At 44.1% G+C, this 13,095-nt stretch overlaps 1 protein-coding gene across 4 annotated transcripts in view; it reads right to left on the bottom strand.

Annotated features, from left to right (window-relative positions):
* MAP3K20 (mitogen-activated protein kinase kinase kinase 20) overlaps nucleotides 1–12,875 on the bottom strand; it is a 94,530-nt gene extending 81,655 nt beyond the window's left edge. For 2 of the 4 annotated variants that reach the window (XM_064451618.1, XM_064451619.1), the window contains exons 1-2: nucleotides 12,743–12,875; nucleotides 6,082–6,271 (exon numbers count right to left, since the gene is read on the bottom strand). In XM_064451618.1, coding sequence (XP_064307688.1) covers nucleotides 6,082–6,240 — 159 coding nt within the window. In that variant the 5' untranslated portion in view covers nucleotides 6,241–6,271; nucleotides 12,743–12,875. Of the gene's footprint in view, nucleotides 1–6,081; nucleotides 6,272–6,370; nucleotides 6,390–11,833; nucleotides 12,055–12,742 lie in introns of those variants that run through there. The other 2 variants (XM_064451616.1, XM_064451617.1) reach the window with 2 other exon arrangements.
* Between the last annotated feature and the right edge of the window lie 220 nt (nucleotides 12,876–13,095).

Genomic DNA, 13,095 nt, shown 5'->3' with positions numbered 1-13,095 from the left:
GAGCAGAGACACAGAGGAATGAAGTTTCTTCTTAAAACATACAAAATGAAAACAAAGACACTTCTTCCTAAGAATAATTGCATTCTGGCAATGCTACATCATCTTTCTTTATACCAGTATCTTCCAAATACCAATGGGGTTTTGATATCATCTTGGTTGCAACAAATACGCTGCTCAACACTTACAACACAGTCTTATCCAAAGCACCCACTAAGCAAATCTGATGCGGTGACTTTTTTGACACCTGAAAACATGATATTCATTTACAAAATAAAGTCCTCCAGAAAAAAATCCCTTGAATGGAAGGCAAGAGTAGGGCAAACTCAAAAGCAGTCAGAGATTTATTGCAGAAATCTGTCCTATCCAAAATTATTTATTCTGCAAGATACAGAATATATAACAGCTGGAACATCCAAATCCATTTTGACAACTTCCACAGTCTAGAAAGGGTACCGAGTATCATCCTGATACCTTTTGGAAATACACTAGTCAGCACCAGGAGGAGTGCTCTAAACCATTTCCTTTTTACGTATATATATATACACACACACACACACATATATATATATATATGAAAGAAACAGAAAACCCTGCAAAATAACCACTCTGTAAAACAGAAACAAAGACATTTTAAGACACCCCTTTTGGCATAATAAATACAGTTTTATTTCCTTTTAGCTGTTAACAAGATACAGCAGTATTTCTTTAAAAATTATATGGGGCTGGAAGGGTTCCCATGTGATCACTTTCTCTAGGGATATACAACCTTCCTTTTTTTGTGAACTCTGTAATTTCCGTGAACTCTGTAATTTTCCAATATAGGTACATATATCTCTAGAAAGTTCATATACACCTTATGTACCTTTATATAGCATACATTTTAAGCCCTCTTTCACTGTTCATTAGCAATAGCACCTGCACCATAGAATCTTGAGTTGGAAACACAGGCTTTGTCTTCCCTCTGCTCCAAGCTGGAACCAGGTAAACCCAGGCATTTCCTGGCAGATGTCACCTTGAACCACTTGCAGCACTTGCTGACTCAGACATAAGAGGAGTAAGGGGGTAGGAGCTCCTAGAAAGAGCTAATAAAATAATAAAAAGCAGCATCAAAACTGCCCTTCATTACAGCCAGGTCCCAGTGTAGAGAGTCATTCCAGGCTGACACCCAAGCACCCATACCAGCTATAAACCCCAAGCAAAAACATCTACTATTTTTAGTCCTCTCAGGGCTATCAATTTCAGTTTGGTTTCGTTTGTTTTGCTCTGTTTTACTCAGTTGTTTTTCTCTTGTTACTCTTGAAAGTTATTCCCAGTCCTTACTCTTATGACCCACATTAAAATTACCACATGTTCTCTTCTAGGACTACAAAAATGAGTGAGGTAATCCCAGTGACATGCATGTGGTTACACTTATCCCCTTCAGAAGCTGCAGGCACAATCCATGTTTTCTGACAGTTCCTTCCAGAAGTGGATCATAAAATAAAAAAAGTGAACAAGCTGCATTTATTCCATATGAAAAGTTTTATGAAGCATGAAAAGATCCCCTAAAGCTTATTGTACATGTTAACATGCAAGAAAACCTGACAATATAAAATTAATTTCCAGCAATATGGCATCAAAACTAGTAAAAACATGCTTTTATTTTTGACTCTCATAAAACTCAAAAGCATTGCACACACATGACTGAACAAGCATGCACAGTTAATCCTACTCAATTTAATGTCTTTTATCCGCAAGTTCTGTTAGTTCACCAGAAGTATTTCCCAGTAAGATTACAGTTACATTCTACTGGGTTTTTTTTCCACCACTCTCCTGTAGTTTGCACAGACCACCACCAGTATTTTGAAGGAATCCAGGAGCAGCTGTACTGCATGAAACAAAACAATCTTGTACCTAAGTACCCTGGTTGTAACAGCTGAAGCAAGCAAATCAGACGCAGTAATGCTGCCCATCAATAGCTTGGAGGTGGTACATGGATCATGGAGTACTTCCAAAGAGCAGCGACGTTAAAATTAAATTCAAATTTCCAGTAAAATTCCAGCAGTAATAAATCTCCCAGTGGAGAACCACAATCCAGATCAGATGCCAGATGCCAAAAAACAGCCACCAAAAGCTGAGCCTTCGAAAGCAGTGACAAATACCAGGTGAACTCCAAAGATGTACAGACAATCAAAGGAGGTGAGTGCTATTCAGTGAAAAGCTAACATGGCAAGGCATAAAACAACAGGTTGTAACATTTCACTCCAGCAGCTACCTGCTCAAGATAGCGGCTGCAAAATAACTGCTAGCAATTTGCAGAATTAGGCCTTTGGGCCCAATCTCTCCCATCCATTTCAGTAGGAGCCAAACTATCCAATAATTCATATGAATCATTCACAAAAGTACCAAATAACTTCCTGAGTAGTAGGTGTGTGATTTTCTTCAATGAATGCACATAATTATCACTTAGGGCAAAAGGAGCAAGTACACATCCTACTACAGGAGGCATTTCTACTCCCCCCACATGCATCATAAACATCACACTGATAGTCTGATTTCCCCTAGAACATCCACAAGGAACTCCTATCTATCCCATGCTTAAAACCTAAAACTGCTAAAAGTGCTTGGACTAGATAGTAAAACGGCAATTAAATTTTGTTTTTGCTGTTATTTGATCACTCAAAAGACACGTCTATGGTTTACTTAATCAGCAGAAGTCTTGTCCAGAGTTTCAGACCAGATACTCTAATCAAGGCCTTGCAGCATATTTATTTTTCTCAGCACACCTAGTTAGCTGTATTTAGCTGTATTTTATTCACGTAAACACACCTCTTCCTGTACAGTCACATTTTACTGCCTGTTTATAAAAAGTTAATGGTTGCAGAGGTCTCCCCTCTTCTCAAATTTTAAAGAGTTTTGAAGAAATCTGCCTGAGCAACACCCTTCCAAATACTTATAAGTTTTTCTGACCACATACTTTAGTATGATGCACTGCTATATACTGGAACAAAAATTGCTTTGTTTCACATGTTAGAACTTGTTAGCCGCTTGGCTAATATAAAGCCTTTGAGATCTTTGCTGGTTTTTATTGGCTTGTTTAATAAAATGAAACACAGATACAACATATTTGCAGAATGATACCACAGCTCTATTGACTTGGCTTGTGCCCTTGGACTCAGCTAGCACAAAATTCCTCTGAGCAAGCTTTTCCCAACTCTACTCTGATTTGTCTTTAATCAGTTGTTATGGATTATTGGCAGCAGTTAACAGAAATACAAGAAAATCAGTCATGAAGTTAAAAGGACACTTCCTTTCAAATAAACCAGAAAGGGTAACAATTAGTTTTCTGGGCTAAATGCAAACCATCCAAATATGTACTAAACACAGATACATTACAGTTACGGCAAGTTATTCTTCTATTGCTATCAGAAAAGCCATTGACCCTCAATGACTCTCAGCACAGTTCAGTCACAGACGTTCATTATTGTCACTACAGATAAACATACTGCATACTATGTATGTAAACAGACTAACAGCCATTAGGGTCAGAAAAAACCTTTAGGCCACCAAGGTTGGCCTCCAGTACATCACAGGCCACTATGCTTCAGCAAGCTGCTCTTGTGTTGAGCTCAGCAACTTGACAAAAACAATTGTCCAAAAAGTCATCTCAATGTGAAGACATGGAGAGATGGAAAGGATTCTCCATCTTTGCTCCTTCCCTTTGTAGTCCGCTCCAAGAGTTACTCATCCTCACTGCTTATAATTTGTGTTTTATTTCCCACTCTAATTTGTCTGGCTTCAGACTGCAACCATTAGCTCCTGTAATAACTTTCTGCACTAGATTAAACAAGCCCAGCACTTTCTCCATATGAAATGCAATTTTTGTAAAAAGCTCTTATTTTTTAATTCTCCAGGGTTTTTGACAGACAAGTTCTGGCAAAACTTGCTAGGCTTGAGGCATCACCACTTGCCTCTCTGCTGCCTCCCCAGAAAACTTTCAAGAGAAGGTGCCCACACCAAGCTGCTCCCAACTATAGCCTATATTGTCAGCTTAAGCTGCAAAAGATGACCAGTCTGAAGGAAAAGAAATAATTTTGTGCTGGAAGGCACTTGTTCCCCTTCTGTCAAGTCATCCTGATGGATGACGTCCATCACGCCCTTCCAACACACACACCCCCACAGTGCCCCTACTTTCCACTCCTTGAGTGTCCTTTGCAGTCCACCTTGGGTTGCCCCTCCAGTTTGTTTACATTCTTTTAAACACAACAGAAACAGGTCTGCACCTACTGCCTAACACCCCTTTCCCTAGTGCCACATACCAAGATAAAGCATGCCTGGTTCTTACAAATGACTTGATCCTCATTTGGACATGCAAGGGCATTAACCTAATTTGCCTAACACCACCATGATATGAGCTCTTAATGAGCTGCAAGACTTCATTAGTCCCTAAATAAACCCTTAAATTATACTAAATTCTTTCCAGCATATGGTTTCCTTTTCCTAGCGTACAACCTGTGTTCCTCGTTACTACAGGCTGAACACTGTATTTGGCTGTTTAAAAAAAATATTTTTGTTGAATGGTCCAACTGTGTCAAGAAATATATGACTGTCCTACTTTCTCCGTTATTTCCCATTCCACTAAGGTTTATGCCATCACAAGATGTAGTAATATTGTTTTTAATTTTCCTTTCAAAAATGCTTGAAGTATCTAGTAACAGTTCTAGCACAGACTCTTGTGTAATCCCACCAGAAATACACCTATTCAGTAAAGATACTTCACTGACCACTACCGAGATCTACCAGCCAGTTGATTTTTAAGGCGCGCATTACTGACACTGCATAGCACCGATTTTACTTGTCTTTGTATATCTTCTGATATTAACAAGTAGTAGAAATAAAGAGAACAGTACAAACTGACACTGGACAGAAGGTGTGCATCTCCGACCATCCTGGAAAAATCATGAGATCCTTCCACATTATTTCAGACAGCAACTTGCTTAATCATGATCAAACATGCTTATCACATCACTAAGCATGATGTAATCACGCTAACTCGGCTGCTGCAGCAGTGGGTGAACTTTGGTGTCTGATTATTTACTAAGCATATTATTCGTAGCAGTGCTCTGCTGTCCTCCAGCTTATAACTGTCTTCCTAAAATACTCTGAGGATGTTGTATACAAGTTAGATATAGTCATGCTAGAACAGAAGTCCAGTAACTTGTGCTGTCCATCACTACACCAGTGTGTCCTCACTGCTGCATCAGTGATTGTTGATCCAATCAACAGCCACATTGGAGCACTGTGACAACCACATACCCTGTGTCTCTGCTGGGACGGTACAAAGCTGAGGGTCAGGAGGATTTTTAGGTAAACCTAGAAGTCTTTTTAAAAAAAAAAATAAAAAATTAAAAAATCAAACCAACCTTAGTTGGTAAAGGTGCAGTTAAGTTAATTCTGCCTTTTCGCACAGGATTGCCAAGGACCTGTCTGCCTTTCCAGATGCACAGGATGCCACGAGAGAAGCTGACTGGTAGAACAGTTAGGCTTAAACGTCTCTGCAAGATGAGACCAAGCCAAAGTGCAGCTATGACTAACTCGGAGCTAGTAGAGCCCCAGATCAAAACCTGCAGCAGGCATGGAAGAGATGACACCAAGCAGCACACACTAAGCCTATAGTGAACATACAGACAAAAACCATAGCACTTAAGGGACCAGATGTAAAGAGGAGAAAACAGAACCAGGCAAAGAGAATGACCACTAGCTCTTCTTATCTAGCAACGTGCCCAGCAGTATATCAAAGGGAAATTACTAGCCCCACAGGTGCAGCTAGCTCTCCTCCTCAGGGCCACAGCAGAGAGGAGCTGCTAAACAAGAAAAGTGGGGGAGAACAGTAAACAGCAAAACAATAATGCTTTAAGTCAGAAACACCCTCTGCTGGGACGTCCTCAGTATGCCTTTACTGTAGCATCATCCAGTTATGGGGTTTTGTAATTAACAAAAAGCCCAGGGCAGTTTGCCTCAATTAGCTAGAGGATGGAAGACACTAGAAAAGAATTTCTGTCCTTGTTTCCACAGCAAGGGGAATGAAAAGTAAGCTCTTACCTCTTTTTCTATTTTGAGCAGCTTCTTTACAGCCACCTCCTTGTCCTGAGAAATCCATCGGGCTCGGTAGACACTCCCGAAACTCCCTCCACCGCAGTTCTCAAAAAACTGCAAGTCATCAAATCTAATTTGCACAAATGAAGCACTGGTAGACGACATCTCATAATGACAAAATATACCACAGCAAAACCTGTGAAAAGAAAAGCTTTTGTTAATACATATGCTCCATGGATTTATGGGCTTTCTTACTCATGCTCAAACACCCCAAAACCAGAATCAGTCACCATACACATGGGACAGTAAAATCCATGGGGGCACAGGAGGAAAAGAGCCTGGGAACTCGCACTCCAACAGGCTCTGGAAATGTTTGCATAATTTGCAGGAGCTATTGGGAGCAGCTGGGAGACAGAAATGACTAAAAATATTCCCCAGAGCGATACTGACGTTTCCCGAACACCTTGGAAGCAGCTCTGTGAAAGGCAGGCACGTCGCTGCCTTCCCCAACACAAGTGAAGCACGCCGATGGACGGGAAGTGCGCTCTGCGCTCCGAGCTTGCCTAGGAGCTCAGGCATGCCAGGCACGCTGGCTCTCTGGCCGCCCCGGCCGGGCAGGCAGCCTTCCGGCAGGCGGGCAGCAGCACCTTGGCACGCACCCCACATGCTGCCAGCGCTCGGGGCGAGGTAGGAGTGCTTCACGCAAAGATGTGGAAAAACCTGGCCACGGTAAATGTCTCTTCCCGAGTGACTCAATTCTGTTCACATGTTATAACAAAGCGCAAGTACGTGGTAATTCATCTGGGTTACAGTATAGGAAATTCTGCAGCCTGTGCCAAGGTTGGTGTCGGCAATTTCAAGAGACGATCCCATGTCTGCTGCCAGGGGAACAGAACGTCCTTCTCAGAGATTTCACAGCGATAAAGCTTATGCCCGTAGCGAATTTCAAGAAACACTATCACCTAAATGCATGAACAATGACTAATTTTAGATTTCTTTTTTTTAATGGTGTAAGATCAGGAAGCCTCAAGTCTTTAGTGGGACTGCAGGACACAGCACCTTCCAGAACCATCTGCAAGCCTGCCAGAGGATCATTAAAGTTCACCAGTTTAGACAAAGTAGTTTTAATTACCAGCAGAAGTCACTATACTTGCAAGTACTGAAAGTAAACTTATCATAAAATGAGAGATGGGTTTGAATAAAACAAGCCAAAACAAACAAAAAAAAAAAGACACAGAGATTTTGGGTTGCTGGTGAAAATCATACCTCCAATTACACTGGTCTAACTATAGTGCCAAAACATACCGTGTCTCCTGGGAACTCCCAATCCATAGGGCTTTTTGAGATAGAATCCACACATTATGTGTTGTCTGTGGCTGGGAAATGCACCTGTAATACACCTAGCACTGCCAACTCCCAAAACCTCTTCATCCCAATCCCTTCTGTAACAAACACAGAGACATAACTTCCCCCCGGCTCTCCTGATTGTGCAGCTAATCTGATTAAAATTTTGAGACATCATTTGACCAGAAATTTCTGGCACTATTTGGTTGCAGTTATTCTCCAAATAAGAGATGAAGATACCAACATTTTTTCTACACATTGCATAGGATAACATGCAGCCTTTTCTGAAACTGCCTGCTTCATTTTACATCTCTTCACCTATAAGGTGATGCTTGAGGCAAGCGCTGACCAGATCATCACAACTTTACTACGTATACCAAAGGTATCACATTTAGGAGGGAGCAGGCTTCAAGCACACCTTTTCGCTGACAGCCAGCCTGCAAAGATCTCAGTAAGGGAACGTGAATGCTCTTTCCCCAGCTCTGCGAGTCAGAGCAGGGGTTACCCATGGGACACGAAATAAAGTCCATTCATCCACTATCCTGCTGGCTCCTTCCCCGACACAAGTGCCTGAACTCTTCGCTGACCTTTCGTTCTTGTGTTAACCTTGTCGCTGTTGTCATTAGATTTCCTGCCATCTCAGAGTCATCTTTTGCACTGTCCTAGACGCATTTTCTTTAGAGAAAGCTCAAGGGAAAGGAAACCTAGTCACTCCTGCAAATCAGGAGGGTAGCGAAGCCAGTTTTACCATTTTCTTCTTTGCCAGTGCTGCTTAATGAGCAGGTCTTCAGAAACAAACACTCATTTGCCTCTACTCCAGCAGTTGCTCCAAGTTAACGCTGTGTACACGGTGTCTCAAGCATATGTGACACTTTATAGAGAAATAAAACAGGGCAGCTTCTCAACCTGGGGACCTCATGATTTAAGGCCACAGCCCTGCACACGTTTATGCACATGGATGATTACGCTCCAGTGAATAATCTCCTTACCGACAACAGAATTATTCAGAAGAGTAATGTTACTCATAGGCAAAAACATATGCACCGACTGGACCATAAATTTAACAGGAAACTGCAAACAGCTGATAACAGATGGTTGCATTTGGGATGGCAGAAGGAACAGAAAACCAAGTGAAAAGAAAAATACATGACAGGAAACAAATATTTCTGGCCTTCACTATCTGAATTCAATAGTTCTGAAGAGCTGTCAAATTATTTTAAATTACTGTTCACCCAGAACCACCAAATCATCCATATAAACAAGTAAATTATTTGATTTCTGAAAGTAATGGTAGCATAGAACAAGATGTTATTCCAAGATTTCACAGGAAACAGACCTCAGGATGGTACAACGTACACACCAGACACTTGATAAATACAAGTACTTTTCTGATGCATCCTCCTTGCTGCTTAAAACTTTACCTTAACATTTACACAATCGCATGCAGCACCCAGCACACAAGCATTTCCAGAAGCTACTGTTCATTCTTTTAACACTTTCCCAATCTCAAATTTATCTACAGCAGTCAATCAGCTGCAGATGCTATAGGCACCAGCATATAATAACGTAAAATAATTTAAAGAATAATTCATTGGTTTGCATCAGATTCTTCCAGATTATTTTTTCCAGAGAAAGTAGAGGAGATTTACATGGGACACTCTTTATTTAGAGATCTGTAATTAATGACCGCCTAAATTAGGTATAGAGTTTTCTCCTTCTAGATGAAAGAACAGACCTGTTTAAATATTACTCCATGTTTTCAGATGCAAGGTAGTTAATCCACAATTAGACTGATCAATCCCTTTGTTATGTTTGAGAAAACAACTGTTTAGAGTAACAACTGCATGTGACAAATCCACAGAGTTATTAAATTGTCATCCTGCTGCAAGATACTTAACAATCTGAGTTTACACCAGCAGTTAAGTAAAAAAAAAAAAAAAAAAGGGGATTTCATTAAACTCCATCGTCTTGCACATGCATCCAAAACAAGTGAATCGTTCCAACACAGTTGTGGTACTTCTTCACATCTTACACTTCTGCAGTCAGGAGAGCAGACCTTTGCAACAGGGTCTCCAGGCTCGGGGCCAGGGGCATGACAGCAATTCCCCCACACGCAAGCACACAGGTTTAGCGTCAGCACCGTCCTTCCCCACTAACACAGTTCTGAGTGTTTAACCACTATTGGCATGTAAGAGTGGGGAACACTACCTTGACTGACTTTGTTGCTTACTCTCAATGAAATGAAAATGTCACAGTCCAGAGACAGTGAATGACAGGTATTTGAAGAAATAATTCGATTGCTGGTTATTTTAATTATTCCTATGGGATCTTGGAGGGCGTGGGGCAGAACTTTCTCCTTCTGTTTCATTTCTAATGGTTAACACACGCTTGTAATCACGCAAGACCACCTCCATCTTCTGTGTGTTTTTTCCTCATAATAACTAACTTCAGCATGCTGTTTGAAGCTGTTTGTTTCACACAGAAAAACCCAGACCTGAGCCACGTTTGGCAGTATTTAGTATGTGGCATTATTATTTAACATCAGTATCTTAACATGTCAGGACTCTATTATGCAGAGTCACTTTACAGCAAGCTATTAAGCTACATCAAAACTCAGTTCAGTACAGTAATAAGTGCTCAGTATAGGAAACTATCCACCATCACTGGCTTGTTGTGATTACAGCATTTTGGGGGGGTAACCAGTGGGGGGGGGATCCCTCCCCAGAAATGTGCTAGGGTCCCACACCTGCTGCTCCCCCCAGACCCTGCCCAAGGTGAGGGAACCCCCAAGCACCCAGGCAGACAGGTTGTAAACTGACAGCACTGCAGGCAGCCCTGCCCTGCATCCTAGCACAGCGACACTGGAAGAACGCAAGATGATCGCTTGTACCTCCCAGCTCCCCCCAACCAGCCTGTGCAGTAGGCGAAGTGCTGCCAAGCCAAACTCTCTGCTTTATTCCATGTAGGAGCCAGAAGACCCTAACATTTGTCACTCAGCTACTGCTCCCAGAGCACTGAGAGCTTCCACTGAGGGAGCTGCGAGTTAGAGACAGGAGGCAGGAAAGAATTTAGCAGAAATTGCACTGTAACTGCAACTCATATTTTGTTTAGTGCGTGGCTGCAGAACTGAAAATTGCATCCCTCATCTTGCACATGCACCTGACGCTGCTTAATTATTCGATTACTTCAGGAAAACCCTTTGTAATTTATTAAAGGAAACAACCATGCAACTCACTGCCCTTGCTTCACTGTGTGGTTCCATGAAGCAGGATTCAGTGCTTCTTTCAGGAAGGCACACCGCCAACATATTGCCAATAAAGTAGTAGCACACTACACTTGTGCTATCTTAAAATACACAGCAGAATGTGCCAAGTTTCCTTATTTGGCAAAACAGCCCATTTGCTTTCAGGATCTTTGACCATCCATTTTTAGACCCAAATCATCCTTTGTCTCCAACACGGCCTACAGTCCTTGAGCATATCAACCTGGATTTTTGCAGCAGCATATTTATTTAGCTTTTAAACAAACAAAACTAAACAAAAAAAAGCCTGACCAAAAAAAAAAAAAGAATCCCTCAAATGCCAAAACATTGTTAACCACTGTCTTGTCTAAACAGAAAACAGAAAAGGAGTTACAGTGATATCAAGCTATGAGAGATACTGCAGAAAGTTTTTATAAATAAAAGATCCTTTAATCATACCATGAACGGCTGATGGATAAGATGCAAACAAACTCCAAGCACAACTCCAAATTAAATATATCCTAATCTCCCAATAAGTTAAAATAAAGTCAACAACCCCCTCAACTACTCAACTTTTTTACTCAGACTGAGCAGGAGCCCTGCAGACGATGAGGCTCTGCCTACCTTAGTTACAGAAGCAACAACATTTGAGCCTGTCCTTTGTCAGAACCTAAGAATTCTGCATAACTTCCATTAATAACATTTCTAATTTTATTTGAATTTATATAACCAGCAGTGGTACGGAAAAAGAGCTCAACCTAGCCTAAACAGTTTGAGTACTTCAGGAAAAGAACTATTTTCGACCCGAGCTCTGTCAGTGGCAGAGTCTGAAGAGTTTAAAAGACTTCACTTTAAATAGAAAACATTTTATCTTGGAGAAATCCTGAACTGCTCGCTTTGCTTACATTATAACTCGTCAGTGATGTGTGCCAGGGGCACACACGCGACAACACGCAAGAAAGACAAGGCAGCTAAACCTGCACCCTGGCCTGTAGAGCCGCTCGGTCCTTGCACAGGCACAACTGCAGGATCCGGGCCTTGGTTTTGTCAGCGTTTCTGCCTTCTCCTCCCTCAGTGAGCCGGGCTCTCCAGGGTTACCATTATTCACACAATGCCACCGGTATGCAAAGCACATTACTGATAGATAAAACAAGAAGCCTTCTGAGGACTTACAATTTCAGGGCAAAGTCCTGAAAACATCTAACCGCATGCCTCCAGCAGAAAGCTATGATGTTTTCAGGCACTGACCCAGTTAATCCAGCGCTTTCAAATTATTTCTGCTTCTGGAATTTAGAAAAAATAATGATCCATGGCTTTCCCGATGGCTCTGTCGCTACAACTCACAGCAAAGCATGCTGGATAGAGGGGTAATGGATGGCTGACACACAGGCGCGCTAAAAAAAAAAAAAAAAAAAAAGGCATACTGGTGGAAACGAACTAACTTGAGCAACGGTAGAAAAAAAAGAATGCCAGTGCACTTAAAAAATGAGGAGGAAAAGGAAAAAACGGAGGGGAAGGAAAGTCACACTTTAAAGCCCAACCTGAGGGATTTTATGCCCAGAACAGAAAAACGCAGCAGGTGCAGGTAAAGCGAACGTGTTTGATGCGCCGTCGGAGGAGCGGAGGGGCGGGCGAGGGTGGCGGCCCCCGGCCGCCCACGTCCCGCGCCCAGCGACCTCGGAAGAGAACGGCTGGCGGCACCCTTCCCGCGTGGGGCCGCCCCCCGGGTGCCCCGCGGTGGACACAACCCGGCCCGACCAGGGGAGGCACGGCCCGCCCGCCGGCGCCGAGCGGGACCCCCGCCCCACCGCCCGGCCACGCGTGGGCGCCGCTGCCTCCCGCGGGGGTCGGCCGCTCCCCGGAGGGAGGCAAGGTCAGGCCGGGCGCCGGGGCGGCCGGGCGCCTCCTCTCCAAGGACTTCCAAAGTTGTTTCAGCCGGTGGGAAACGTCAAACCCGGCGGGGACACCCACTGCCCGGCCCGGCCCGGCCCCGCTCCCCGGCCGCGCCGGGCCCCGCCGCCTCCCTCCGCCCAGCGCCACACGCACCGCCGCCCCCCAGCGCTGCCCCGCCGCCCGGCTCACCTTCCCCGAGGGACTCCGGGCTGGCGGGACGCGAGCGGCGCCGACCCCGGAGCCGCCGAGGGAGGCTGGAACCGGCGCGACCGCGTCTCCCGCTCCGTCCCCCGCGCTTCCGGTTGGTGCCGGGGAGCCGGAGCCGCCGCCGCCGCCCCCGCGCCGCCTCGCAGCGGCGCCACCCCGCGCTCTGCGCCGAGCCCCGCGGGGGAGGCGAGCCCGCCGCCGCCACCTCGGGGGTGCGGGCAGCGCGGCCGCCCCGCCTATAGGGGGCGACGTGCCGGGGCAGCCAGGCGGCCGGTACCGGCGGGGCCGCGGCACGGCACCAGCGCCTCCGCCCCGGCCGAGGGAGCGCGAGGCGG

This window comes from Phalacrocorax carbo, chromosome 5, assembly GCF_963921805.1.
Source record: "Phalacrocorax carbo chromosome 5, bPhaCar2.1, whole genome shotgun sequence".
Classification (NCBI taxonomy): domain Eukaryota; kingdom Metazoa; phylum Chordata; class Aves; order Suliformes; family Phalacrocoracidae; genus Phalacrocorax; species Phalacrocorax carbo.
Note: the sequence above shows the minus strand (reverse complement) of the source record. Positions and strands in the feature narration are given on the sequence as shown.